Raw genomic sequence first — 27,333 nt, 5'->3', positions numbered from 1 at the left:
CAGTGCCTGACCCATTGGCGTGACCCTGGGACTGGGACCCCTGCCTGTCACTGGCTGCTAGAACCTGAGCCAAGGACCGTCCCCACGTGTGACTCAGCACGTGCCCTGCCCCCGATGACGCAGCTTTTCCCATCAGCCCGTGCGCCCGCCGCTCTACCCACGCCCGCCTCTATTGTGTGGGCCTGTTCCCGACTCGCTTCATCTCAGATCTCGCGAGATCGTCCCGCGCCGGGCGAGTATGCCCCGCCTCCCCTGCATCTGATAGGCCGTCACCGCAGCCCCGCCCCACGCCGGTAGTTCTTATGGCCCCGCCTCCCTTGATTCCTATTGGATGGCTCCACGTCAGACTCCGCCCCCAGACGCCGGGAGGTGACCAATCAGCACGTTTGGTGTTTTACAAACCGGCGGGGAACGGCGGAGCGGAGTTGGCCGGGCCCGAGCCGAGGTGGGGGGGGCAGTGGATGGTGGGGCCCCGGGGTGACGCTGGTGGGGGGGCAGTGGGTGGGGGATGACGCTGGTGGGGGGGCAGTAGGTGGGGGGTGACGCTAGTTATGGGGGGCAGTGGATGGTGGGGCCCCGGGGGGGGTGACGCTGGTGGGGTGGGGTGGGGGGGCCCCCGGGGGGATGACTGGCTGGGGGACGATTCATGCTCTGGGCACAGGACAGGTCCCTGGCAGTGGGGGGTGTATGGCAGGGGGGACCCCGGGACACATTGCAAAGCGAGTCCCTGGGGCTGGGAGCAGCTGGACATGTTGGGGTCTCCCTGGCTGGGGTACCCTGGTGAACCCTAGTGCATGACAGCCCTTCCTGTGGGGGGCATGAGGGCACGGGTGCAGTCATTGGCTGGAGGGGGTGATGGGAAGTGAGAGGTCCCTGGCCTAGGGTCGAGGGAGGGTCCTGGGGCGGAGGATGGGCTTCCTGCAGGTGCCTGGTCCTGGGCTATGGTGGGAGGGAGAGCTGGGATGAAGAGCCGCTGTGGGGAGTCCCTGAGGTGAAGGCTGTGTCTGGGGGCTGGAATGGGTAGCTGAATGCTGGAGGGGTTCCCCTGTGCAGCGAGGTGCTGGGATCCCTGAGGGCAGTGTGGTGGGGGGAGGTTGGGGGCAGTTCTCTGTTCTGGGAGCGCAGAGGGGAGCTGGCGTATGGCCAGAGGCAGTAGTGGGCTGTGCAGAGCTGTGGTGGGCAGCATGGGGGAAACAGGGGTAGGCAGAAGTTGCAAGGGGGTGAACCCTCCTGGGGGCCAGTGCTGACGGCATTAGGCACAGGGCAGAGAGCTGGGAACTGGGGCTGAACCTTCACTGGGGGGTGCAGCTCCCCGGCTGTTCCAGAGCTCTGCGGTGGCCAGGACCCAGCCGCATGAACACCTTGCTCTGGGCTGTCGCCAGGCCACAGCTGGCAAAGGAGGGATCCCCCAGGCACTGCTTCCAGCTCCCGTGCAGCCAGGGGGCCTGACTCGAAGAGCCCGTCGGGGGGCTCCACCAGCCTGGTGGGGACATGTTCTGAGTCACAGCCTTGGGCTGTAATTCAGGGCTCTTCATCTCCCAGAGTCCGTCTCTCCCCAGGTGCGGCTGCCAGGCAAGTGACTGCGCAGTGGTCAGACATGGCGCCAGTCGGGCCGAGCCCAGAGGGGGTTTCCTTCACCCATCTGCCTCAGGGCGCATGGAAAAACGCCTGCTCCCCGGCCAGGAGCCAACCACAGCCAGGGAAGGAGAACGAGCCGCCTGCCTCAGCCGGGTCAGGCGCCCTCAGTCGCAGCAAGATCCCCGTCCTCTCCCGAAGCCGCCTGCCTCCCGACCTCCAGCTGTTGCACCAGCGGGGGGAGAGCCAACCCCAGAAGGTAATGGGGGGGGGGGTGTTGGAGCCTCTTGTAGACCAGCCTTGAAGCCTCGTTGGTTGGCTAGTCGCTGTGCTTGCGGCGTGGGAGGAAGCCAGGACACGGCTGAGATGCAGCAGGGGTGTCTCTGCCAGGCTGGCGAATGGGGGTCTAAGCTTTAGGCACACTGAACCTTCTGTGGGGGGCAGATCAGTGGTTAGAGCGTTGCCTTGTAAACCCGGAGTTGAAAGGCCCCTGCAGGATTGAACTCACAAGTTGCTGGGGCAGGCTAGAGTGGAGGGGGCGGAACTGGCAGGGACGTTGATGGGCCCTGCCATGAGGGCCTGGGACTAGACTTGACCTCTCGAGGTCCCTTCCAGCTCCACAAGACAAGATAAGCTGGTTCTCTTGGAATGGGCTCTCTGCTCTCACCGATCTACAGCCACCCCCCAATGGAGCAGGCCCGGCCCAGCTCCCGTGGTGGGGCAGAGTGAAGTGTGCTTCTGCCCAGCAGGTTAGCTCTTAACTTCTCTGGGGGGCGCTTGGGAGCAGACATCTGGTCCTGGAGGGTCCCCTGTCCTGCCTGGTGCTCCCTCTCTGCTGGGGTGGCTGGCGGGGCTCAAAGGCACAAACTCGCCCATATGTGGGGCACTGCAGCTATTTTCCATGTTGCTCCGATGGCCCCTGGGCTGGGGACGGGGCTCTGGTGCACCAGTAATACAGAACAGGTGTTCGTGTGGAGTGTGATGGTGGTGAGAGCCCCAGGGCTGGGGAGACAGAGCCCTGGGTCTGTGGCTGGCTGCAGGGCAGGAGGGGTGTGTTCAGGGCCTCCTGGGTCCCATCCCACCTCAGGGGCCATGTGGTGTCAGACAAGTTGCTTCCCTTGCGGGTGCCTCAGTTCCCCCAACAGGCACTGCAGGTGGCTCTCCATGCTGCAGAGGATGGCCCCCTGCATCCAGGCTTGTCGTGGTAGGATGGGTAAGTGGGGCCAGGCTCCAGCAGCTCCTCCCTGTTTCTGGCTGGGTCCCAGGCTGCCCCCTGCAGCAGCGTGGACGGGAGGTGCTGCTGGGGTGGGTGGCGCCATGAGGCTGCAGCTGGCTTGGTTGCTGGTTTTACCCCTGTTGCTGGGTGCATGGCGTCTGTGTGGCAGGTGCCCCTCTGAGCGCAGGCGGCTGCCTTGCTGCAGGGTGATTGTCTTCCTGTCCTGCCAGAAGGCTGCCGGTGAGAAGCCCTGTACCGAGACCTGTCCGGTTAGCCTGACCTGCAGAGGGGACAAGTACCACGCTGTGCCCTGTGCTCATCCAGCTGCAGCCGCGGAGCCGCTGGTGAGACCCCCCAAGCCGCGGAGCAGAAGCCACCCCAGAGGCCCCCTGGAGGAGATTCAGCCGGGGGCAGCAGTGCGGAGGAACACGCCAGGGAACAGCGGCCCCAGTGGCAGAGGTGCAGCTGCCGGGCAGCTCTTGTGCTGTGCGGGAAAGCCCTGCTGGTGTGATCGCAGCCTCGCCAGCAGGGCCCGGCACAGGTCCATGGAGGACCCTGGGCTCCTCTAGTGCTACTCTCAGATCACATAAGCTAAGCAGGGCTGAGCCAGGCGGTGGTGCGCGTGGGGCATCTGGAGAGCCACCTGCCAGAAACTCTCACCAGTCTGCTCTAACTGGTGCCCTTCCCACTGCTTCAGGCCTGGCCCTGGTCTCCCAGCCTGGGGCTGGGGTGCTCAGCCATGGGAACTGTGTAAGCAGCTGCAGAGCGTGGTAACCCAGGAGACTGGGCGGTCAGAGTTCCATCTTTGATGGGTGGTAAAGCCCAGGGACTGGCTACCTCAGCTGTTTGATGCTGTGGCACATTGCCCGAATGCCTGGGCCCAGACCCTGGCCCTTCACTATGCCCTGGCCCAGCTCCCTTCCTGTATTGCCTTCATTGCTCTTGTGCTGTTGGCCCCCTTTGGGGTTCTCTGGCCTCTAGTCCCTCCGCATTGCTGTGTGCTGTGAACTGGTGGGAGCGCTCCACCCCAGAGGTAGCTGCATTTCAGCCTGGGGTAATCTTAAAGCATTTTGGGGTCCTTTAGGATGAAAGATGGGCTAAGAGCAGAGTCTGGGGGCAGAGCACCAGTCCCTTGAGCACCATGCTCTTTCTTGCAGAAGTTGGCCCAGTGGAGTTTGTGGCTGACCAGGTGGGTTTGGCAAACAGCAGGCTGGGCCTGGCTCAGGAGCCCATGCTGGCCCGGTCAGCTCCTCTGCGTGGGCGGAGGGGGAACGCAGCCCAGGCCAGTGGAAATGCGCAGGTAAGTCCTGTCTCAGGCCTGGCTGGAGAACTCTTCTGTCCTGTGCCAGGGCCCTGGTGCTGTGACGGGACTCGGCAGGGTCAGCTCATCCCAAATGCTGCTGGGCCACAGGAGAGGGGACGTAGCATCCTGATGTTGTTCCTTTAAAAGGGAGCTCAAAAAATTGTCCTCTGTGTAAACGCCCACTCAGGGCAGGATGGGGCTGAGTGCTGGGGCTCCTGGGTCCCGTGGGCTAGAGCAAGGGATTGGGAGTTCTGTTCCAGACTCTGCTGCCTGTTTCCCCAGTGTAGGAGGGAGAGGGCAGCTGAGGTCTGAGCCGCTCTGGCCATAAAGCGTTTGGCTGTTGTGGGGCAGTTGGGATTCGTGGGCTGTGAGTTCATGGCTTCTCGCACCAGGGCTCTGCTCAGGGGCCTGCTCAGCTGCGTCTTTCCCCCAGACTGCGCAAGGCAGCGGCTCCCGACATATGGCCTCGGGGACGCTCAGCTTGGGCCCGGATCCATCCCGCACCTCCTGCTACTCCCGAGTGGCGGCCAAAGGTACAGACCCCCGGCTCCTGCGGCGTGGGGCCCAGGCAGCACTGGGTGCGGCAGCTGGAGCTACAGAGAGCCGCCTCCCCAGGAGAATGACCCCTTGGCAGAGGCCCCAGCCAGTACAGGAGGCTGCTTGTGTGGGGCGGGGGGTGGGTACCTGGCAGCAGGTGCTGATCTTGGGGCCTTGGCGTTACAATGCGGTGCTGATTCCAGCCTGCCCCCTCCTGGCCACCTGACTCCACCCTCTGTGCTCTGGCCCCCAGGCACCGCTGACTGGGCCACACAGGATCCAGCTCAGCACCATGGCCTGACCCTGAAACCCCAGCAGGTCCAGGCTCTGTCGGTAATGCTCAGGGACCTGGCGCCCTGTGACCAGCCTGTGGTGAGTGATCTCTGGGCTGGCGCTGGCACTGCATGTTGGGGGGCTGCTGCCGGCTCACAGCTCTAGTGGGCAATGCCCATCCAGGGTGGGGAGTGGCCGTGCTCTGCCTCTGGCACTTGGGGAGCTAGCCTGGGGCTGATGGCTGGGGAGGGCCCCGAGGGGCGCTCCTGTGAATCCAGCACTGTGCTCCCCACTGCCAGCTCCTCAGTCCTGGGCTGGGCTGGGCTGGGCGGAGTGCGTCCCATGGGTTCCATCTCTGGGGAGGCTGCAGTGCACCCATCCATCAGAGGGGGCGGGGGCTGTGCAGGTCTGTCCAGCCCCCATTAAACCCAGCATCTCTTGGCACCGTGTCGGCAGAGCCTGGGCACAGGGACCAAGGAAGCATGTTGGGGGCACCCACATCCCATTGCCACGGCAACACCGAGCGGCCCCGCCAGGAGCCAGGAAGCTGGCAGCACTACAGGCGACCAGTCTGCCAACAGCAGGCTGGGGTCCCCGAGCGATGGCCAAGCAGCAGAGCCGGGCCAGGGCGCAGCCCACAGGTGAGGGGAGCACCGTTTCCAGGCGGGTGGGAGGGTCGTACCATTGAAACAACGGCCCCTCTGAAACATGGAGCTGTACATGTCTCCTGGAGCCGCGGGGACCTGGAGGGGTCACCGAGTCCAGCCCCCTGACACTCTGGAGTCTCACCTGCCCCAGACCTGGAAACTCCCTGGTTTACGAGGCCGCTGCTGGAACCACTGGGCTGCCCCTACCTGTGTCACCCCCGTGGCAGCTCCCCTCGCTGCATGCTCCGTGGGGTGGGGCGCAGCACATCCCTGGCCCGGTTTGTTTGGGCTGTAGCTTTGGCTGGAGGCGGGTTACAGTTGGTGATATACGAGGGCCTGCGTGCTGGGACCCGGCCAGCTTGTTACACGCCACCCTGCACCCAGCCCCCTCTGGGATCAGGCCCATGGGTAGGGGAAGCCAGGACCGGGGGCACCTGTGCCAGTCAGCTGAGCAGGGAATGAGCAGCCCCTGTTTTCTTGGCTTCAGCGGCGGCTCACCCACAAGGGACCCCATGGGAGCATCACAGACAGGTAAGAGCCACTGTCTTGCTTGCTGGGGAAGAACCCAGGCATCCTACCCCCTGAGTTTCAACTTCCCACAGGCTGCTGCCTTTCCCTTGTTGTGCCCTGCCCCCTTCACCGGGTACCGGGGGTCGGATTGGTCGGTCAGTAGCAGGAAAGGCTGCTGTGCTGGGACCTGGCTTTGCACGTGGGCGTGCGAATCCCCAGAGCGTCTGTCTCACCCGCCCCTGCCCCTCACCCCTTCTCCCTCACCTGGCCTGGCTGCTTTGAGCATCTCAGTCCCAGGGAATGGACCAAATGCTTTACCGCTGTGGGGAGCAGCTGCTCCAGTGTGACCCCCACCCCCATCTGACCCTCTCCTCCCCCTCCCCACAGAGCACTTTGTGCCAGACCCAGCCGCCCTGGCCAGCATCCTCTCCAACGTGGGGCTGAGTCACACCAGCACGGCGCCCAGGGGCAAGTTCGGGCTGGCGCGGAGGGTGCCAGTGAAAGGGCTGCAGGACCTGCCGCCCCACCTCAGCAGGAGCACCATGGTGAGCTGGTCGGGGTCTCCGAGCTGGGCCTTGCTAGTTCCAGGCAGCCGATCTGGTGCAAACTCGGGGGGGCTGGCCCCAGTGGGGCAGGGGAGGTGTCAAGTGCCAGGGTCACAGCAGCTGGGCCAGTCCCACTGGCACAGCTTTGACCCAGCAGTGATGGGGAGCACCCCCAGCATCTGAGAGGGACAGAGCAGCAGCGCCCCGTCGGGGGCCGGCGCAGGGCTTGGACTGCCTGGCGTGGGCTCAGCACGGCAGGACGAGTTAGCCGCTGACCAGCGGGGCTGATGCTGCCTTCTCTGCCCCCACCCAGGATGGCAGGATCTCGCTGCTGGGGGCCCGGGGCAGCATCCCCCCAAAGGGAAGGTTCAGCCGCATGTCCTGCCGCTCGGTGCTGGGCCTTAAAGGTACGGAGCACCCACCCCACCTGCGGTTCCTGGCAGCCAGGAGGGCTGGGGTCTGTCGGTCTGTCTGGTGGCTACATCTATGCCTGAGCCAGGTGGGGCCCAGCCCCGGGGCCGGGCAGCTCTATGTCTGGGCTCACTGCCCTCTGCCCCCTTCCCTCCAGGTATCGAGGCCCCAGATGGCCTCCGAGCCGCCAGGTCCAAGACTCCAGAGATCAGCCGCGATTCCCCCTTCGGCTCCGCCAGGAGGGTGCCCGTCACGCAGCCTCAGTCCCTGGTTCGTACGCTCGGCAGAGCTAGTCCACAGCCTCTGCCCCAACCCCTCCAAGCCTCCTCGTGGCTCAGCCGGCCCCTTGCCCAGCAACAGACAGGAAGCAGATGTGCCAGGGGCTGGGAGCCAGGACCCCGGGCTCTCCACCTGCCTGTGCTGCACCGCTGAGTGCACCCCACGTGCACTTCCTCCCTGGGGGCTGGGCCCCGCTCAGGCTCTGCTGCCTGGCGTCCAGCCCCTGTGCCCCAGGTGGACTCCCTGCAGCAGTCCCCAGCCAGTCCAGGCAGGGTCGGCTCTGGGGGTGGGGCGGGTGGTAGCAGGCTCTGGCCATGTGTAACCCTCTTCTTGCAGCACCGCACCGGCCTCTCTGCCCACCGCCTGCCGCTCTTCCCCCGCACGCCGCGCTGCGCCCAGGTGGCACTGCAGGTGGGTGGGGCAGGGCTGGGACGGCTGAACTCGGCCCTGGGTGGGCAAAGGGCCCTGGCTGCTGCAGGAGCCGTGGAATTCCCCCTAGGCCGAGTGGCTGCGCAGCTTCCTGTGAAGGCCCATGTGGGGGGGTCTCCTGCCTTGAAGCTGCTGCAGCTGGTGGGAGGCAGTGGGGAGCCCCTCACCCCCGGCCCGCTGGGCTCTCCCAGGCTGCTGTGGGAGAGACTCCTCCTCGCTGCCCAGGTAACCCTCCTCCTCCCCCCACTCCCAGCCCGGAGCCAGGATCTTCTGCAAACCAGCCCTGGGGCCCCCCTGCCCTGAGCCCCCTGGCACTCACCGCCCCACTGCCGTCGCACGCATGCCATAAGGTGCACCCAGGTGGGGGTGATGCTGCCCTGCCCTGCCCCCAGCACCGTCGCACGTGAATTCCCTGTGCTCTGGGCTGAGGATGACAGCGGAGCCGGGGTGGGAGTGGGGTGCTGTGCTGCTTTGCGGCACATGGGGCTCTGCCAGTCGCCCCCCCCCCACCCTTGCCAGGGACCAAGCCCCAGAAGGAGCCAGGGTGCGTCCACAGGGCTGACTACATCCCATTCCCTGACACCCTGTTCCCTTCTCTAGTCCCCAGCCCGCTGGGCCGGTGGCCTTTCCCCGCAGCCCAGAAGCTCTGACCTGGAAGAATCAGCCCTGCCCTGGGTGAGTGCTGGGGGCGGGAGCAGGCCCAGGTGCCCCAAGGAGGAGAACTCCCGCTGGGCCTGCCCTGCTCCATGCTGCTGCTCCAGAGGGGAGGGGGCTGCAGCCAAGTCTGACCAGCGTCACGGGGGCTCTGGCTCAAGCCTGGGGGTCCTGGCCCTGAGCTGCACAGGGGGCTGGAGCTGTTCTGTTGCTGTGGGGGGAAGGGGAGCGGGCACCTTGGGCCCTGCGTGTGGGGAGGGGGTTCCAGACTGGTTCCCTCCCCTAACGGAGCCTCCCCCAGGAGAAGATCGCAGTGCGTCTCTTCGGGCCCGGGGAGAGCCAGGCAGCTGCGGAGGCCTCGGTGAGGAGCGTGCTTGGCCAGCCTGGCGAGGGGCACAGCAAGGCGCAGGTAGGGGGCAGCGTGGCCTGAGGCCCAAGTCGCGTTGGGGGGGCGGGGCGGGGCTGGGCTCCTCTCCTCTCCTCCTCTGACTCCCCCCTCCTCCGGCAGCGCATCCAGGTTCTCTCTCAGCTCCTGCGGAAGGAGGTGGAGGGGGCGGCCGGCAACTCCCACCTGGATGAGCTGCATGGCCTGCTGGCTGCCTGCGCCCCCCGGCCCTCGCCAGCAGCGGGAGCTGGGCCGAAGCCACTCCCCAAGCCCGGGCTGGGCCCTGCCGGGGGAGCAGCTGCGCCCCCTAGCTCCACCACCTTCCCTGGGGCCGGCACCACGCTGACCTTCTCCTCCCAGCGCCCTGTCTGCGCCAGCCCCCTCATCCGCTCGCTGAAGTCCCCCGCCGCCAGCCCCGGTGCTGCAGGTAAGGTGTGGCTCCTCCCCTGCCCCTGGGGGCGCCAGGGCCTCCTGCAATGTCCTGAAGGGGCATGGAGCTGTTCCCGGTGGGGGGCGGTCCCTGAGGTAGGGAATGGGGTGTGGGGCTGGTGCCCATCCAGCTGGTGGGGTTGGGGTTGCGGGAGCTGGCTGTAGGGAGGGCTTGGCCCATCCCCTCTACCCAAGGGCCCTTGCTGCAGTCCCTGAGGCTGGCCAGAGCAGTGGGAGCCCTGGGGACTCCAGGCCATGGGGCAGCTCCCTCTCACCTGCAGGGGCCGGGACCCCCCTCCCTGCACCCTCCTCCCGGGCGGCTCTGGTGAAGCAGCGGATGGAGGAACTGCTCAGCGCCCACCAGCGCTTCCAGGAGAGCTGCCTGGACGACGAATGCGCCTTCTACACCAGCCGGGCACCCAGCAGCCAGGCCTGCGCCCCCCACCGCTGCACTGACCCCACGGCCAGGCTGCTGGAGGCACAGGAGGCCATGGTGAGTTGGGGGCTGGGTGAGGGTGAACGCTGGCCCCTCCCTGCAGCGTCAGTTCCCTGGGGCCTCCTGCCTCCAGCCTGGGAGGGGGGACGGTCCGGGGCCAGAGCTACAGCCGGACTCCTGGGTTCTCTCCCAGACTCAGGCAGGGGCCTGGGGCTCAGGACTCCTGGGCTCTCTCCCCAGCCTGGGAGAGCAAGTGAGGGAGTAGCTAGCAAGGTGGGTGCTGGTTCTGTTCCCAGCTGGGAGCGGGGGGCAACAGCCCAGCGAGGAGGGCAGGGCCCTGGAAAACAGAGCTCCTGGGTCCCCAGCTGGGAGCAGGGAAGGTGGTGGCTGCAGTGTTACAAGGCACAACCTCTCCCCTTCTCTCCTCCAGTACTTCATCCCCATCTCGCAACCAGGGCCCAGTGCCACCCCCGGGGAAGCGGAGAGTTCCCTGCAGCCCTGGAGATGATGGCCAGGGACCAGACCTGCTCCCTGCCTCCGCCTGCTGGGCAAGGCTACGGCTCTGCTCTCCGGCGGCAGTACCAGGGTGTGTGGTCCGCCTCCCCCTGCATCCTCCACTGCTGGACTGACGGGTCTGGAGAGCTCTGGGGGCCAGGGGTGAGGGGGGAGTCTGGGCTGGCCCTGCATCTCAGATCCCCGCCCCCCCCCCCCCAAGCATCTGCAGGCCCTGCCCTGGAGCCCCTCAAGCAGTGGGGCCTGAGTGGCTGCCCCTCTCCTGTCCCCCACTGGAGTCTTCCTAGGGCTGGCCTGTCCCCTGCCCCTGGGCCAGAGCTCTGCCTCCCCCTTCCCCTGTGCTCAGCCTGGCATATCAGCCTGCCCCAGTCCCATCCCCCCACCCCCACCTATTTATTAACAGCCTCCAGCCTGTGGGGTGAGCTGCAGCCCCAGTTTTAACCCCCAGCTGTCTGTTACCATGGAACTGTAATAAAGTTTTGTACAGGGGCTGGGTTTGTGCTGGTCTCTGCTTGGACTCCACTGGACCTGCTTACGGAAGTGTTAACCTGCAGCCCCCCCTGGCCCGGCCCAGGCACCGCTCTGCCCAGGGAACCGCGGGGGCAGCTCGCAGCTCAAGGGAGCAGGCGCTCTGCTTACCTGCAGCCCCCCCCCCCCCGGCCCGGCCCAGGCACCGCTCTGCTTACCTGCAGCCCCCCTGGCCCGGCCCAGGCACCGCTCTGCTTACCTGCAGCCCCCCCCCCCCCCCCCCCCCGGCCCGGCCCAGGCACCGCTCTGCTTACCTGCAGCCCCCCCCCGGCCCGGCCCAGGCACCGCTCTGCTTACCTGCAGCCCCCCCCCCGGCCCGGCCCAGGCACCGCTCTGCTTACCTGCAGCCCCCCCCCCCCCCCCCCGGCCCGGCCCAGGCACCGCTCTGCTTACCTGCAGCCCCCCCCCGGCCCGGCCCAGGCACCGCTCTGCTTACCTGCAGCCCCCCCCCCCCCCCCCCGGCCCGGCCCAGGCACCGCTCTGCTTACCTGCAGCCCCCCCCCGGCCCGGCCCAGGCACCGCTCTGCTTACCTGCAGCCCCCCCCCGGCCCGGCCCAGGCACCGCTCTGCTTACCTGCAGCCCCCCCCCGGCCCGGCCCAGGCACCGCTCTGCTTACCTGCAGCCCCCCCCCGGCCCGGCCCAGGCACCGCTCTGCTTACCTGCAGCCCCCCCCCCCCCCCCCCCGGCCCGGCCCAGGCACCGCTCTGCTTACCTGCAGCCCCCCCTGGCCTGGCCCAGGCACCGCTCTGCTTACCTGCAGCCCCCCCTGGCCTGGCCCAGGCACCGCTCTGCTTACCTGCAGCCCCCCCCCCGGCCCGGCCCGGCCCAGGCACCGCTCTGCTTACCTGCAGCAGCCCCCCCCCCCCCCCGGCCCGGCCCAGGCACCGCTCTGCTTACCTGCAGGCTCCCCCTTCCCCAGCCTGGGTGTCAGCCCCAAACCTTGGCTGTGCTCCCTCATGCCTGGTGCTGGCTGTTCTCTTGGCCCTAGCCTGGTACCTTTCCAGACCCCTCGAGCTACCAGGCAGCAGCTGCTTCTGGGGAGGAGCGGAGCCTCCTAGCACAGGGCTGCTGCTGGCTGGAAGGAAGGGAGAGGGCAGCTGGGGCCTGGCCCTGTGCCTGAGTGGGGGGGGCTCCCCCTTCCCTGGGGCTGGTGCCAGTGCCATGCAGGGGGCTCAGGCTGAGGCCATTCTTCTGGGGGGGGAGCTGCTGTAGCAGCCCCTGGCCACCTGGTGGCAGCACAGCCAGGCCTGCAGGTGCTGGTGGGCCAAGGGGCAGCATCCTGGGGGCTGTGCCCAGCAGCCAGCTCCCTTTGTCTGTGGGGGGTGGGGTGGGCCCTGGTTCTGTCCCCCTCTCTTCACCTCCTTGGTCTGTAAAGGGGGAAGAGCTCAGCAGCGCAGCCCTGCAGTGAGGTGAAGGTCCTCCCCCCTCCATGCCCAGAGGGGAAACTGAGGCAGAGAAGGGCAGGGGTTTACTCATCCTCAGCTGGGCAGGGGCAGCCCCTGTCCTCAGTACCCCAGATTTACTTGCCTGTGGGATGGTCAGTGGCCGGAGGGCTGCCCCTTGCTGCTGGTTGTGGGGCTGGGTGCTCGCTGTGGGGCATGTCCCGGGGGAGGTTTTTGTACACCTGCCTGCCCTCGTGGGAGGGGTCGGGGGGGGCAGCAGCTGCAGCGCGCCTGGCGGTAAGGGGAAGCAGCCCTCGTGCTGGGAACAGGGCCTATGGGCATAGCAGGGGCGAGGGCAGTGGCTGTGTCCCTGAAGCAGCAGGAGGGGGTGGCAGTGCCCCTGCAGCACAACGGGGGCCTGGGGTGCAGCTGTCTGAAGCCAGAGGGGAGACCAGCCCCCCACATCCAGCCTGCCTCCTGTCCTGGGGACAGACAGCCCCTGCCAGGCTGACAGCAGAGGGGGATCTCAGCCCCCCTATGCAGCTGTGGCTGAGTGGATGCCTGTCGAGTGACTGGCCCATTGGGGGCGGTGGGGTCCAGTGGGGCTCTGGGCCTCGTGCTTCCTCAGCCCCAGCTGCCAATTACCAGCATCCCAGTGCAGCAGTGGGGGAGCTCATTACAGGCCTGCTCTGTTCAGCAGCCGTCAGCGCGGTGACAGGGCCAGCTGGGCCAGCCGGCACGGGTGGGGGGAGGGGAGCAGCGCTGGGATGGGGGTGCACGGTGTGTCAGTGCCTGGTGCTTTTGTGTGTGCCTGGCAGGGGCCCTGCTCAGCTGGAGGAGGGAGCAGGCATGCCTCGCTGGCCACATACCGGCTTGGAGCTGTCATGGGCACAAGGGCGGGCTGGCTGGGCACGTAACAGGCGGGGCTGCAACACGTGTCTAACATGAGTGGAACAGCTGCCCAGGTTGTGCAATGGACACGTGGACATGTACCTGCAGTGCCCCGTGCAGGCTGGGGCCCAGCCACACAACCCCCCAACCCCAGGCGCCCTGGCAGGCGCCGTGCAGGGGTAGTGCAGTGGGCCAGCTGCAGGCCCCACACCTGGCTGGGGGAGCAGGGGGGAGGTTACTGCGTCTGGCACTGGGCACTTGGCAGGGCGAGTAGGAGAGAGACTGAGGATCAGAGTGGCCCAAAGCCACCGATTCTGTGGGTGAGTGAGTGGGGATGGGGCGGGGCCAGCAGTCTTCATCTGTGGCACTCCTCACTGCCCCCAGAGCCCCTGCCCCATGGCTGTCCCCTTCTCTGGCCCAGAGCAGCAAGAGGTGAGTGGTGGGAATCTTGTGAAAAACCCCTCCTGGTGCAATGCACGCCTATCCCTGTGCACCACAGCAGCCACACCCCAGCCTGGGCACGAGAGCCCTGCCCCACCCTCGCCTGCTGATGCTTACATAGGCTGCTGTGCTTAACTAGCACTCACCAGCCCAGCAAAGGGCTGGAGAGGTCTGGTATAAGATTTCTTCTTATCTAGCTGTGATCGCCCGGGCGGCAGTGCCCTGGTGAGAGCCCAGCGTTGTGAGCTTCCACACAGCAGTGCCCTGCACCGTGAGGTGGTGAGCTTCCTTGCAGCAGTGTTCAGGGTGTGTCCTTTCCACACACCCCCCCCGAGTCACTCTCCCCACCACGGTCCGGGGTGTCTCCTTTCCACCCCCCTGCGTCACTCTCCCCCCAGCACTGTCCGGGGTGTGTCCTTTTCACCCCGTGTCACTCCTTGCTGAGGCTGCCTCAGTGGTTGGCGAGGGGAAGGTCGGGCCCTGCGGACCGCATCCTGCAAACAGAAGCCCGGAGAGCTCCTGGCTGGGGCTGGCAGCCTGCCTTAAGGCACTGGCACTCGCCTGAGGGGCCCTGGCTGGGGGTCGTGGAGCAGAGACGGGGTTGCGTGTCAGTGGGAGAGGGGAGAACAGGCTGCAGCAAGGATGGGGTTAATTGCGCCCAGGCCTGGAACCTCCTTAGCCTCAGCTTGTGGCTCTGGCACTGTCCACCCCATGATGCTGGCCTGGCCCACGCTGTGCAGAGGCTCCCAGCTGGGGCCCAGCCAAATCATAGCGCCAGTCATTTTCCTTCCCTCTTGGGCGGGTGCCCCACTTCCAGGCCTGAGAGCCTGGGCGGTGCTGCCCTGGGGCTGTTACCCAGCAGCTACGCCCCACCCCAGAGGTGGCTGCAGCTCGGGCGGGGGTGAGCGCAGCCTGTGCACTGGAGAAAACCCCTCCAAGGGCGAATCTGGAACCAGAGTATTTTAATGGCGGATCAAACACAGAGCCGGGTTTGCGGCCGGGGGGGCCCAGCAGGCGGCTGGCAGCAGCGTGGCCCAGCGCCCCAGAGCACGTGTGTTGAGCTGGACAGTACAAACAGGCCACAGTGTAGCGCCTGCTCGGGACCGTGGGCACACGGGTGCGTGTAGACCGGCACGGCGACAGCAGAGGCGGGACGCTGCAGTGGCGCGCAGCATCCAGCAGGGGGTGATCACACGGCGTGTGCGAGGGACGCAGGAGGGGAGCAGAGGCGGGTGAGGCTCTATTGGGACGTGCCGGGGGGAGGGGGAAGCTGGGGAGCGGCGGAGGTGGAAAACACGCCGTGCACACGCAAGCGTGCCTGCACACGCATGACATACTGCGTGTGCACTAGTGCACGGATCCTGGCCTGCACACGTGGGTGTGCGCAATCAGACACGCGCCTGCGCACAGCAGCAGCTCACACGCGGTACACAGCGCCCGTCAGCTCTCCCTCTGCCCCTGGAGGGGGCGAGGGGATGGCCGGGTCAGGCGGGGAGGGCGGGGCGGGGCATTGTTTTGTTTTTCTTTGTTGTGCACTAGGCAGAGGTGGGGCAGGGGCGGGGCATTTACTTGTGACACAGGCTCAGCGCAGCTCCTCTCCCGGCACACGCCCCTCCCCAGGGCTGGTGCAGTGGGACCCATTGCAGCGGGCACCTGGGACGGGGAGACCCTGGGCCCAGGCAGGCTCATCGCTCTATTACAACACTCCCGGGTTTGCAGGGCAACCCCGTGCGGCTGGGACCTCCACGCTCCTGAAGGCTGGCTGGGAGGGAGACTCTCCATCAGCCCTTGACTGTACCGGCTCTATGATGCACGCACGAGCAGCTCTGATGTCTCCAGCAAGGGGCCAGTGGCAGGATTATACCACATACAGGGGCTCCTCAGCCGGTTGATGGGACATGAGGCCATCCCTTGGGCAATGTCCAGTTCAGCCCTCCCCCGCCCAAGTCCACATATAGTGATATCTAGGACCACCCCACAACCCTCCTTGCAGAACCCTGGGAGGCTGCAGGCTGTGGTCCCCTACAGGCCTGGGGAGAAGAGACAAGAGTCGGGAAGGTTCCCTGCTTTGGAGGGGGGGTCTGTACAAGCAGAGGTGGCTGGAGGGAGGGGGGCTGGGATGCCCAATTCACACCCCAGTGCCAGGGGCAGGCGGTTTCTCTCCTGCCCTCGGGGTGCTGGAGTGGGAGGGCCCAAGCAGTGCAGGAGCGAAGGCCGTTAGGAATTTGGGGGGCTCTTTCCCCCGCCCGACTGCCATCCCCTTGCACCCCAGCCCAGAGGATCACTGCATGGTCTGCTCATTGCCGGTGGGGAGGCTCCAGGGACAGGGGGTGGGGCAGTTTCTGCCAGTGTCACCTCTCCATCCCATTGTGGGGCCGCCCCCAAGACCCCCCATGGACTAGCTGGTGGGGCAGGGCCACTTCAGGACTGCAGCCCCCCCCATCCCAAAGCCTCTCTCCACACCTGACCCCTTTCCTCCCAGGGTCCCCCCTCTGGACCCACCCTGTGACCCAGCCAATTACAAGACCATTAAGGGCTGGTAGTGTCTGGGGGCTCCCAGAGCAGACGCTCTGTAGCCGCTCGTTCCCACTGCACCCCAGACCCAGCCAACCGCAGCCCCCTGGGAGCCCCACTTGGTTCCCCCACAGCAAGGCCCCAGCTGAGAGGTGCAGAGGGATCAGTCTGGGGCCCCGGGTGAGGGGTGCAGAGGGGTCAGGCCCCGGGGCTCAGTCCGGGTAGATGATGAAGCCGGAGAAGGTGCTGTACTTGTTGGTGTTGCCCCCGTGCACCTTCCCCCCGTCCAGCTTGACAAAGACCTCGTCCCCCACGTCCAGGTGCAGGATGACGCTGTTACTGGCGTAGTCGTAGTTCTGGTCGGCGTCCTGCGCGATGGCGCTGGCCCGCACCTGGGGGAGACGTGGGTGTTAGACGGGGGTGTGGCGGGGGGGGGGAGAAAGCGCCCCCTGCTGGGCCCTGCCCCACCCCCCAGCACAGCGCCCCCTCGTGCCCGGCACTGTCACGGGGGAAAGCGCCCCCTGCTGGGCCCTGCCCCACCCCCCAGCACAGCGCCCCCTCGTGCCCGGCACTGTCACGGGGGAAAGCGCCCCCTGCTGGGCCCCGCCCCCCTGCAGCACAGCGCCCCCTAGTGCCCGGCGCTGACCCCCACAGAGGAGCGCCCCCCGCTGGATTAGGGCTGTGGGGAGACGCAGCTGGCGGCGCGTGGACGCGACGCGGAGATGACCAGGAATCCGCCCGAGACCTGCCCGTCCAGGGAGCTCGCGGGGTACTTAGCCGGTCGCGCGGAGCGGGATGTACTCCCGGGAGCAGCTGCACCAGCGAGGGGAGGGCCTGGCAATCCGCCCCCACCCCGCCTTAGGCCCGGGGCTGCTCTGTCACGGCCTGGGGGGTCCTCGCCCACTCCCCGCAGGCGGAGGCGGCTCTCCCTGGGGGGAGAACGGGGATCACGGGGCGACAGGGACCCGGCGCGGCTCAGACTTGTCAGCACCGGGCCCAAGAGCCTCAGAACCATCCGTCTTCGGGAGAGGGGCGGGGGGTCCCCAAGCCGGGCCCAGCAACCCCGTTCGCAGTCAGACCAGCCCGGCCCCCCCTCCCCTTTGTCCTGTGTGGGGAACAAAGGGGTCACGGGGTGCCTGGGGGACAAAGGCCCTGGAGGCCTCACGGCGACTCCCCTGTCCGGCTGCGCCCCGGCGCTGTGCCCGGGGAAACTGAGGCACCGCCCGGCGTTACCGCAACACACCAGGAACGCCACCCGCCAGGGCAACGAGTCCCCATACGCCCCCCGCGGCCTGGGACTGCGCCTCCCGGGTCCCCGCGGAGCCGGTGCTCACCGGGAACCTCCGCAGCGGTGAGCTGGAGCCCGGGGCCGGGTGCCAGGAGATCTCTTGGCCGGGCCTGGCTGCCGCGGAGCTTTTCGCCCCCGGGGTGGAAGACGCTGGCTCCGGGCACCCCCAGCGCTCAGCCGCCGGTGGGGGGGGGGGGTCTGATATGCACCGTCCGCGGCCGTCACGCGGCGTGGGGCCTCCCGGGCTTTGCAAAGGCGGCCGAGGGCAGCGCCGCTTCCCTGCCGAGCTGCGGGGAGGGGACGGGCCTGGCGCCCCCGCACACGGGACCAGCTCGGCCCAGCCGCCGCGACCGCCCCGCGCTCGGTGAGGTCCCGGTACAATGGGGCGGCGGCGGTTCTCCGGAGCTCTCGGCGCCAGCGCTGGCGGGTTCCCAGCAGGCGTTCCGGGGCGCCCAGCCTGGGTCTGGCCCGGGGCCGGTTTCGACTGCGGCTGCCCCGGGCTGGGTTTTACAGGCCCCCGCGCCACGGAACCCGCCCCGGCCGGCGAGAGAGCAAAGCCGGAGGCTGTGGATGCTCCTAAGCCTGCTGGGCCGTGCTCCTCCAAGGCCTTTCGGCGCCTAACGCCCCTAGCTCGGGGCTCAGGTTCAGGCGGGGGGTTAGTTTCCGCTTTGTGGGGTCGCCTTTCCCGGGCGCATGTGACCCCCACAGGGCCCGGCCGGGGCTGGGGCGGCGTGAACCTGAGCCGGCGCTGCTGCTGGGCCGTAGCAGTCGCGGGGGGAGAGTCGAGCAGATCCCCGCGAGCGGGCAGGTGTGAGCAGGACCTGCGGGGTGCACGAGGCCCCTCACTTAGCATCTGATGCTCGGGGGATACAGGGCGGTGCATCGCGAGCGCTCCCGCGTCCCTGCGTGGCGAGCCGGGTGTAAAGCCCCGCAGCGACCCCCCGGCTCCCCATTTCCAGCCCTCGGGGGAAGGCGGGGGCCCGTCCTGGGCCGACACTGCGCAGCGCCGGGGGATCGGGCCCCGCCTGGCCCTGCGCCGCTGCCCCCCAGCTGCCGCGGCTGAGCGCCGGGGCGTCCCCCGAGCCCCTCCTAGCGAAGCTCCGACAGCGGCCGAACCTTCCGCCTGTCACCGCGCAGGAGTCAGTCACCAGCCGGGCCGCCCCCGCGCGGGAGGGACTCCGAGCCCTTCCCCTGAACCCGCCTCCGCCGCTCCCCGCGGGGCTGTGACAGGGCAAGGGCTGGCGGGGGGCGGCGGGGGGCAGGGCGGCCCTCTGTGAACCGAGCCAGGCCTGGGCGGCTCCTGCCACCGGCAGCCCCAGGCCTCGCTCATCAGCCGCACAAGTGCGCCCTGACGGGGAGCCGCTTGGTCCCCTCCCAGCTGGGGAAACTGAGGCACGGAGCAGGCCAGTCTCGGGGTCTGTGGCAAAGTGTCGATTGTGGGTTTTATTCCTCCGGTGCGTGTGTGTGCGTGTGAGTGTCTGTGCCCTATCCCTGTGCGGTGCGTGCGTGTGTGTGTGTGTGCGTGCGTGTGCCCTATCCCTGTGCGGTGCGTGTGTGTGTGTGTGCGCGCGCGCGTGTGTGCCCTATCCCTGTGCGCTGCGTGTGTGTGTGTGTGTGTGTGCGCGCGCGCGTGTGTGCCCTATCCCTGTGCGGTGCGTGTGTGTGTGTGCGTGTGCGCCCTATCCCTGTGCGGTGCGTGTGTGTGTGCGCGTGTGCGCCCTATCCCTGTGCTGTGCGTGCGTGTGTGTGTGTGTGCGCCCTATCCCTGTGCGGTGCGCGCGTGTGTGCGTGTGTGCGCCCTATCCCTGTGCGGTGCGTGTGTGTGTGCGCGCGCGCGCGTGTGCGCCCTATCCCTGTGCGGTGCGTGTGTGTGTGTGTGTGTGTGTGCGCGCGTGTGTGCCCTATCCCTGTGCGGTGTGTGTGTGTGTGTGCGTGCGCGCGCGTGTGTGCCCTATCCGTGTGTGTGTGTGTGTGTGTGTGCGTGCGCGCGTGTGTGCCCTATCCCTGTGCGGTGTGTGTGTGTGTGTGTGCGCGCGTGTGTGCCCTATCCCTGTGCGGTGCGTGTGTGTGTGTGTGTGTGTGTGTGTGTGTGTGTGCCCTATCCCTGTGCGGTGCGCGTGTGTGCGCGTGTGCGCCCTATCCCTGTGCGGTGCGTGTGTGTGTGTGTGTGTGTGCCCTATCCCTGTGCGGTGCGCGTGTGTGCGCGTGTGCGCCCTATCCCTGTGCGGTGCGCGGGCGGCCGAGCCACGCCGCCATCTCCCTGTGTCACACGAGGGCTCAGTCCGACCCCGGGGGGAGGCTGCTCAGGCTCCCTGCGCACCCCGAACCTGCCCCCCAGCTCGGAAGGGCCGGGAATAACCCGGCCGGGGCTCCCCGGCTGCCGCCGGCAGGGCTCGGGGCCGCTTTCTCGCTCTTCCGCTGGAATTTCGCGGCAGGGCCCCGGCCCGCGGCCCCCTGAGAACAGCCCGATGCCTGCGCGCCCCAGAACACCGCAGTGGGCTCCAGCCCCTGCTCCACGCGCGGCCACCCCACAGGGCACCTCTGCCTCAGGGCCGCACCCACGCAGCGCGGTGCCGGGCAGCGGAGAACCGCAGGAAGGATCCCAGCGCCGCGAACAGGCCGCGGGGACGGGGCACTCTGGTTCCCCTCTGTGGGTCGGCGGCCAAAGCAGGGCACGCAGGAGGCCGAGTGGCGCGATCCTGAGCTGAGCTCGGCTCGGCTCGCCCTGCTCCGGCCCGCGAGGAATCCCCACCGCGGGAGCGGGAGGAGGCCAAGCGCTGCGGGGCGCCCACGGGCTGGCGGGTCCCGCCGGAGAAACGCGGGGCTGGAGAGCTGCGCCTCGGGCGAGCGCCCGCTTCCCGCCGCGCCTGGGCCGGAAACTCGCAGACTCCCGCCGGCATCCAGGGCCGGTTCGCCAGGCGGGGAGAACCGGAACCCCCTTGTGGGTGAAATCCGCCGCCGCCCTGTCCCAGCGGCCCGGGAATCGCCAGCGCCGCCCCGCGCCCCGCCGCCCCCCCTCCCCGCACGAGTCTCCCTAGTCCCAGCCGCGCCCTCCCCGGCGGCACTTGGCGCCCGTCGCGCCTTGCCCGGCCCGGAGGCCGAGGGGCCAGTTCGTCTCCCTCCTCCTCCTGCCCTCGCGGCGGTGCGGAAAAGCCGCTGCGGCGTCCCGGCTCAGCCGCCGCTCCCCCGGGCACAGGGCTGCATCTGGGACCCGACCCGCGCGGCGGAGGAAGGACGGACGGCCCGGGCGGCTCCCGCTAGCCCGTGGCTCTGGGACCGGCCGGGGCAGGACCCCCGGGCTGGGGTGTGCGCAGCCCGGGCCCTAAGCTCTGGCGCAGAGGCGCGCTCGGCTCGGGGCCGGCGGCGTTGGGGGCAGGGCAGTGATTGTCTCCGGCGGGCGGATGAGCGCGCCCGGCTCGGGGGGTGTCCGCCGGCGGGGTGCGGGGCCGCGGAGCTGGCGATAGGGCTCTGCCGGCCGAGGCACTGACTGACCCTCCGGCCTCTTCTCCGCCCCCCGCAGTCAGGGCGCGCCCGGGCCGACGTCCAGGCGAGGCAGGCGCTGTGGGGGAGGGACGCGGCTCCCCTCCAGGCTCCGAGCTACGCGGCTCTCCCGGGGCAGAGCAGGCCCCGCGTCCGCCCCAGCACAACCCGCACGACCCGAGCTTGGCTTGAAGGCGGCGCAGGTGCGGGACCCGCTGTCCGCCCGCGCGCTCCGGCGGGGAGTGGAGTCTAGTGCTGGGAGCCGGGACCTTGCCGCAGGCGCGTGTTCAGCCTTCCGCAGGCGCCCTCCCCGCCCGCGTGCCTGCGGGTCCCCGGGTGCAGCCGGAGCCGGAGCCCGCGGCCTGGGCTGCAGCGCCAGCCGCCTGCTCCGCGCCTCCAGGCTCAGGCGGGCGCGTCGCCCTTGAGTGGCAGCGGCCGAGAGCGAGGCGAGCTCCTGAGCCGGCCCCGGGGACAGCTGTGCTGGCAGCGGGGGCAGCTCGGCGGGGGTCTCCACGGCCCATTTAGCCCCTGGCGTCGCGCGGCCGCTGCCAATTAGCAGCGGCCCCGACAGCTGCCGCCCGGCCCGGAGCTCGGCTGAGGCCCCGCGGAGCGGCCAGGCGGGCGCCGGCCGGGCAGTGCGCTGCGCTGCGCGCCCCACCCTAGGCCGCCCTCCCAGCCCTGGCGCGGCCTCAGGGGCTGAGCCTCCTGGGGTGCCTCAGTTTCCCTAGGCCCCGCCTCAGAGCTCGGAGGTGACTTCTCACCCCGAGACCCCGGCCCCGGCCGCACCCGGGCTGTACCTGGGGTTGCCCAGCCCCCGGAACGGGACAAAGGGGACGAGGGGCCGGGCTGGTTTGACGGGGAACTGGGCTGTTGGGCTGGGGGGGGCAGGGCCCGGCTCGGGGACCCCTCCCGCCCCTCTCCCCAAGACGGATGGTGCTGAGGTTCCCGGTCCCGGGGCTGACAAGTCCGAGCCGCGCCGGGTCCCCCCCGCCAGGGAGTCACGTCCGCCTGCGGGTGGGGGTGGGGCCGGGGCCGGGGGGGTTGTGCTCCGGGCCGCGGCGGATTTGCAGCCGGTCGGAGCCCGTGAGCGCCCAGCCCCGGCCCCGGGCCCGAGTGTGGCGGGGGCGGTGCAAAGGGCAACATATTCCAGTGCGCGTCTCTCCAGGCGCCCGTCGGCCCCGGCCCCGGCCCCGGCTCCGGCTCCCGGAGCCCCAGGCGCGCCAGGGAACGCCCGGCCGCTGCGAGCCCCAGGGCCGGTGGGGGGGGCGTCTCCTGCCCGGGCCGCCGCGGGTTTGGGTCTTAGAGCCAGGCGCGGCCCGACACTGCCTGGGGCCGCCGGACGCTTCTCGTGTGGTACCCGCGGGCTCCCTGCTGGCCGGCGGCAGGGTCAGCGGCCCACCCGCGGGGTTCCCCACTGCTGGGGTTGTAACCCAGGAACCAGCGTGGGGCCAGCGCGGCGGTAGGAGCCGTGTGTGTGTATTGACACCCGCCGTGTGTGAGTCCCGCGTGTGTGTGTGAGTCCCGTGTGTGAGTCCCGTGGGGGGATGTTCACACCCGCCGTGTGTGAGTCCTGTGTGTGTCACACCTGCCCTATGTCTGAAGCCCATGTGTGTTCTCAGCCGCCGTGTTTGTGTTTACAGCGGCCTTATGTCTGTGAGGCCCGTGTGTGTGTTCACACCCCCGTGTGTGAATCCTGTGTGTGTGTGTGTTCTTATCCGCCGTGTGTGTGAGTCCTGTGTGTGTCACACCCGCCCTATGTCTGAAGCCCGTGTGCCAGTCCTGTGTGCGTGTGTGTTCTCAACCGCCGTGTGTGCGTTCACACCCACCGTATGTCCATGTGAGACCCGTGTGTGTTCTCACCCGCCGTGTAGCTGTGTGAGAGCTGCGTGTGTGTGTGTGTTCTCACCGGTCCCGCGTGCGTGTTCCCACCCGCCCCGAGCCTGGCCCTTGGAGCGGCTGCCGGGGATTTCGTCCGGCTCGCGGCGCGGAGCGGAGCGGAGCGGACCTGCCCCCGAGCGCCCATAGGAACCGCCGGGTTGGCGGCTGGCTGCAGGGGCCGTTTCCCACCCGCCTCGTTGGGGGGCAGCTGAGAAAAGGAATCCCCTGTCCGAGCACCGAGCAGCCCCGGAGCAGATCCGGCCCCTGCTGCCCCGCGCTTAACCGAGCCTTGCGGCCGTGACCTGCTCCCTGCTGGCGGCGCTCAGCCCGGGCGAGCCGACTCGGGCCCGGCCGAAAGGAGCCGGGCTCGCTGATCAGGAACCGGCTTCGGCGCGTGCGGAGGCGCCCGGTCGCGGCTGGGGGCTGGCTTCGGGCCGGCTGCGGGGCCCGCGGCTCGCTCACCGAGGGGCCCGTCCCCCGGGCAGCGGCTCGCGCGGGGGGAGATACGGGCAGTGTAAATCCGCCAGCTCGGGGAGTCCGGCCCGTGGGCGGTGCGGCTCGGCCAGGGAAGCGCTTCCCCGGTCCGCGCACAGACACCCCAGCGCCGCCGCCTCTCCCCCGGGCAGTGGCGTTACAGCTCCGCAGAGAGCCGCAGCTGCTGCCGGCCCGCCGCGCCTCCAGGAACTTCTGCCCGGCCCGGCCCGGCCCGGGGGCTTGGCTGGCTGGCGGGTTCTGCGCTGTTTCGGGGCCGGGGGCGGATTCCACCCGCCTTCCAAGAACGGCTCCAGCCCATCGCCTCGGCCCACCCGCTTCCCCGGAGTCACCGGGCAGCCCCGGCACCGGCCCCGCCGGGCCGAACCGCTTCGCCCCGACCCTGCGCTGTCGGATCGCACCAAGGGCTCAGAGCCCAGCCCCGGCGCCTGGCGGCTCGTCCTGTCCCGGCTCGGGCTTTTCGGGCACCCGGCCATGTCCCGCGGCCAGCGCCCGTCTCTCCCTGCAGCGCAGGCCCGGGTTACCCGCGGGCTGCCGCTGGGAACAGCCGGGCCCGCCGGGGCCGTGGGTGGGCTGCAGTCGGGGCCCGGGGTGTGGGGGGGGACAACCACGCCCACAGGGACACAAAGGTGCGGGATCAGGGCCCGGCTGTGGCCCTTCCGCGAGGGGTAGGTCGGGCTGCGTTGCTGGTAAAGCTACAGCCTTTCCGGGGGCTCGGCAGAGCCTGGGCCCTGCAGGCCAGGGGAGAGGAGCCAACGGGCGTTTCGGGTAAGGGGGCGGAGGCAGGCAGCAGGTGAGATGGGCGGAGCCAGTGGGGAGGGGACAGGCTACAGGTGAGGTAAATGGAGTTGGCAGTGGGCGGAGCCAGCCGGGGCGGACTGCAGGTGAGATGGGCGGAGCCTGTAGGGTGGGCGGAGCCAGCAGGGGCGGGCTGCAGGTGAGATGGGCGGGGCCAGAAGGGAGTGAGTTGCAGGTGAACTGGGCGGAGCTGGCAGGGTGGGCGGAGCCAGCAGGGGGCGGGCTGCTGTGAGCTGGGCGGAGCCAGTAGGTCTGGCAGAGCCAATAGAAGCTGGAGTGCAGGTAAGATGGGTGGAGCCAGGAGGCTGAGCACAGCCAATAGTAGCTGGGCTGCAGAGAGCTGGGCGGAGCCAGCAGGGCGGGTTGCAGGTGAGCAGCGAGCCGCAGGCCTGGGGTGGGGTGGGGTGGGGTGGTCTCCTACCTGCCCGTTCTTCATGAGGTCGGCCCACATGCTGGTGCCGTCGCCGCCGCGCATGAGCACGTGGTAGGTGAAGAAGTAGATGCCGGGCAGGGGGCAGGTGAACTTCCCGCTGGCCGGCTCATAGTAGTTGCCCACGTTGGTGACCACGTCGTCGAAGCGCAGCACCTCGTAGCCCTCATGGGGCTTCCGCAGCCCGGCGTAGAAGGCGATCTTGGGGCTGTAGAAGGAGGGGACGTACCCCCCCGGCCCTGGCCCCGGCGGCCCTGGTGGGCCTGGTCTGCCTGGCTCTCCCACTGGCCCGCGTGGCCCTGGTGGCCCTGGTGGGCCCGGGGGGCCCCGGAGCCCAGATTTGCCCTTCCTCCCTTGGTCTCCTTTGCCCCCCGGCAGGAAGGGGGCCGGGGAGATGAGGGCCAGCTCCTGGCTGGCTTCGGCGGAGGCCGCTCCATGGCTCTGGGGCGTGTAGGGGTCGCAGACCATGCGGCAGCTGCCCAGCATCTCGTACTGCGCCGTGGCCTTGGAGCTGTGCACCAGCAGTGGGATGGCCACCAGCAGCACCAGCACCATGGCCACGCCGACAGCCGCCCCGATCACCCTCTTCTTGCGGCTCAGCCGGGAGGCGGCCAGGGCGAGGAGGTCGTCGTCACCGCTTTTGGAAGTAATGGTGGAAGCGTCAGGAGCCGGAGCCTGGGGAGGTGGATCTGGGCCTCCTTGACGAGTCAGCGGAGGAGAGACGGCCCCGGCGCGGTGCCTGCTGGTGCCTCTGTCTCGCCCGCGCTGCCGGCTGCCTTCCCGCTCGTTGCCTCGGCTCAGAGGGTCGGGAAAGTTACCGCCAAGCGGCCCAGGAGTGAGGCTCTCCCTTCCCTGCCACGCGCTCCCCTGGCCGGAGACGCACTCGCCTTTCCAGGAGCCGCGGTGGATTGCTCGCACTTGACTGGCCGCAGCGGCGGCAGCGGCAGCGGCAACAGCAGCAGGAGGGGGGGTCCGCGATGGCTGGGAGGAGTGTGAGTGTGTGCAGCTAGCCAGGGATATTTTTGTCTTCGCCCCTTGTCTTCTTGAGAACCCAGCTGGTGACCGTGGCAGCTCCAGGCAGCTCCTCGTGCCAGCTCATATGGGCATCATCTCTGTGCAGTGAGACACCAGCGGGAAGGGATCCCAGCCTCAGGTCCCCCCGCCTCCCTGGCTCCCCCCACTCCCCGTGCTCAGCTGGGGGGAGCGAGAGGGCAGGGCCGAGTGGCGGGAGAATGGAGCTCCCAGGCAGTCGGAGCCACCTTGGGTGCCTTACCATGGAGCCGGCCTGGAGCCGCAGCATGTCGGATCCCATCCATTGCCACCTGCTCCACAGGCATTCGGGCTCCAGGGGCATCGCCCCCAAGTGCTGCTGGAGGGACGCGGCTCATGCATGGAAACATCCCGTCTCTTCAGATAAGACGTGGAGCCGGCGGATGGGTGACCCCGCACTCCTGCTGCTTGGCCCCTTGGGCACTGGTGTTATCCTGGCTCCCATTACCACGCTCTCCCCGTTCTGGGCAGCTTAATCCTGCTGCTCCAGCCCCCGCCCCGGCTGGAGTCCTGTTTAAGGCTGCATTTTATATGCTGGGTTTGTACCATTCCCCTGTGCAATTAAAGCGCTTCACCTTGGTGCCTCCCCTGCCTCTGTCTGCAGAGACTGATTAACAGCTGACAGACCAGCCACAGGGGCTGCAAACCACCACAGTCATTAATTAATCAATTACCCTCCCCCCATCCAGGGATCCAACCGCTGGCGCTTGGAAGAGGCGGTAGCCAGGGTGAGAGGCAGGAAAGGCGCACCCGCCCGTGAGCGAGGCGTGCATGTGTTGTGTTTACACTGCACACACCGGTGGCACTGACTGGCTTCGCGGGGGGGCACTGATGTCCTGTGGGGTTCAGCTCTGGCCTTCCCCAAGCAGCGTCTCTGAGGTGTGTGTGCAGCACTGGGGCCCAAAGCCCACGTGACCTGCAGAACTGAGCTCCACCGTGATGGCGCATCCAGAGCTCCCCACCCCCCGAGCTGGGCCCCACTCCTGAGGAGTGACCCATTGTCAGCCCCCGGCCGCCTCTGTATTCTCTGGCTGCTGGGGGGCCGGCGAGTCGGGGGGGTTCACATTGACACACCCAACTCGTCCCACCTCCCTGGGGCCTGTCTCAGGGCAGGAGAATTGAGCAGGCCCAAAGCAAAGCCCCTGGAAATCTCCAGCTCCTCCTGGCAGCCCTGGCCAAGGCGTGTGCATGCAGGTGGGTGTGTGGTCTCGTGTCGCCAGGTGCGGGTGTGAGGCTGTATCGACGTACGACACACTCCTTTTGGCAGGGCAGACTGGGGATGTGCTAATTACCTGCGCATCCGAGAAGAACGGCTGCTGCCCCCCACGGGCCGCCTGGCACGGCAGTTCTCTACAGGCGTCAGGCCCTTCGAGGTGTGCGAGGCGACAGCGCGTGTGTAACACAGGAGAGTGAGACACTGCTGACCAAGCGCTGCCTGTGCCTGGGTGTGTTTGTGTGTGTGCAAGAGAGGGAGCCAGCTCTCCGCCACACTGGCTGTTGGAGCAGAGCCCGCTGCCGGCTGACTGGCAACCGGGCCCCTTCGGTGCTAGCCTAGGCAGGTTTACGCCCAGCACCGGGGGCTGGAGCGAGGCATTTCATAGACAGCTTTTCTGAGCCTGCTGCGTGTTCTGCCCCCCAGTGACCGCCCGGGGTGCTGGAGTCATCCCTACGGGGGGGCCGAGAGCCACTGACCACACTGCCAAACCCGTCTACAGCAGAACACGGGCAGCCCCCGGCCCTGAGTCCCAGCACCTCGGCCCCTGCGCCAGCACACTGGGAGGGGCTGCGGTGAGCAAAGTGTTGGGAGCCAGCGGTGCTGCACCAGGGGCACGATCCTGGGAACCACAGCAAGTGACAGGTCATTAAAAATCCCCTTGCTGGTGGGGGGGTGAGCTAGCAATGCCCTGCCCTGGGCTGTGTGAGTGTGTGTGTGTGTGTGTGTGAGCTAGCGCTGCCCTGGATATTGTGTGTGTGTGTGTGTGTGTGTGTGAGCTAGCGCTGCCCTGGATAGTGTGTGT

General features: G+C 68.5%; 2 protein-coding genes across 2 annotated transcripts; one reads left to right on the top strand and one right to left on the bottom strand.

Annotated features, from left to right (window-relative positions):
* The first annotated feature begins 404 nt into the window (after positions 1-404).
* On the top strand, positions 405-10,613 carry TROAP (trophinin associated protein). The gene is made up of 17 exons (XM_074980055.1): positions 405-445; positions 1,560-1,834; positions 3,022-3,250; positions 3,949-4,091; positions 4,528-4,627; positions 4,885-5,003; positions 5,361-5,545; positions 6,039-6,082; positions 6,449-6,606; positions 6,920-7,013; positions 7,175-7,287; positions 7,633-7,707; positions 8,326-8,400; positions 8,681-8,788; positions 8,888-9,191; positions 9,475-9,686; positions 10,060-10,613. The coding sequence occupies exons 2-17, from the start codon at positions 1,598-1,600 to the stop codon at positions 10,135-10,137; spliced, it is 2,274 nt and encodes a 757-aa protein (XP_074836156.1). The 5' UTR covers positions 405-445; positions 1,560-1,597; the 3' UTR covers positions 10,138-10,613.
* Positions 10,614-16,111: 5,498 nt separating this feature from the next.
* C1QL4 (complement C1q like 4) lies at positions 16,112-25,299 on the bottom strand. The gene is made up of 2 exons (XM_074980150.1): positions 24,257-25,299; positions 16,112-16,291 (listed from the first exon to the last, which is right to left on the bottom strand). The coding sequence occupies exons 1-2, from the start codon at positions 24,818-24,820 to the stop codon at positions 16,112-16,114; spliced, it is 744 nt and encodes a 247-aa protein (XP_074836251.1). The 5' UTR covers positions 24,821-25,299.
* Between the last annotated feature and the right edge of the window lie 2,034 nt (positions 25,300-27,333).

This window comes from Carettochelys insculpta, chromosome 29 (assembly GCF_033958435.1).
Source record: "Carettochelys insculpta isolate YL-2023 chromosome 29, ASM3395843v1, whole genome shotgun sequence".
NCBI lineage: Eukaryota > Metazoa > Chordata > Testudines > Carettochelyidae > Carettochelys > Carettochelys insculpta.
The sequence above is the reverse complement of the archived record's forward strand: the minus strand, read 5'-3'. Positions and strand labels throughout refer to the sequence as shown.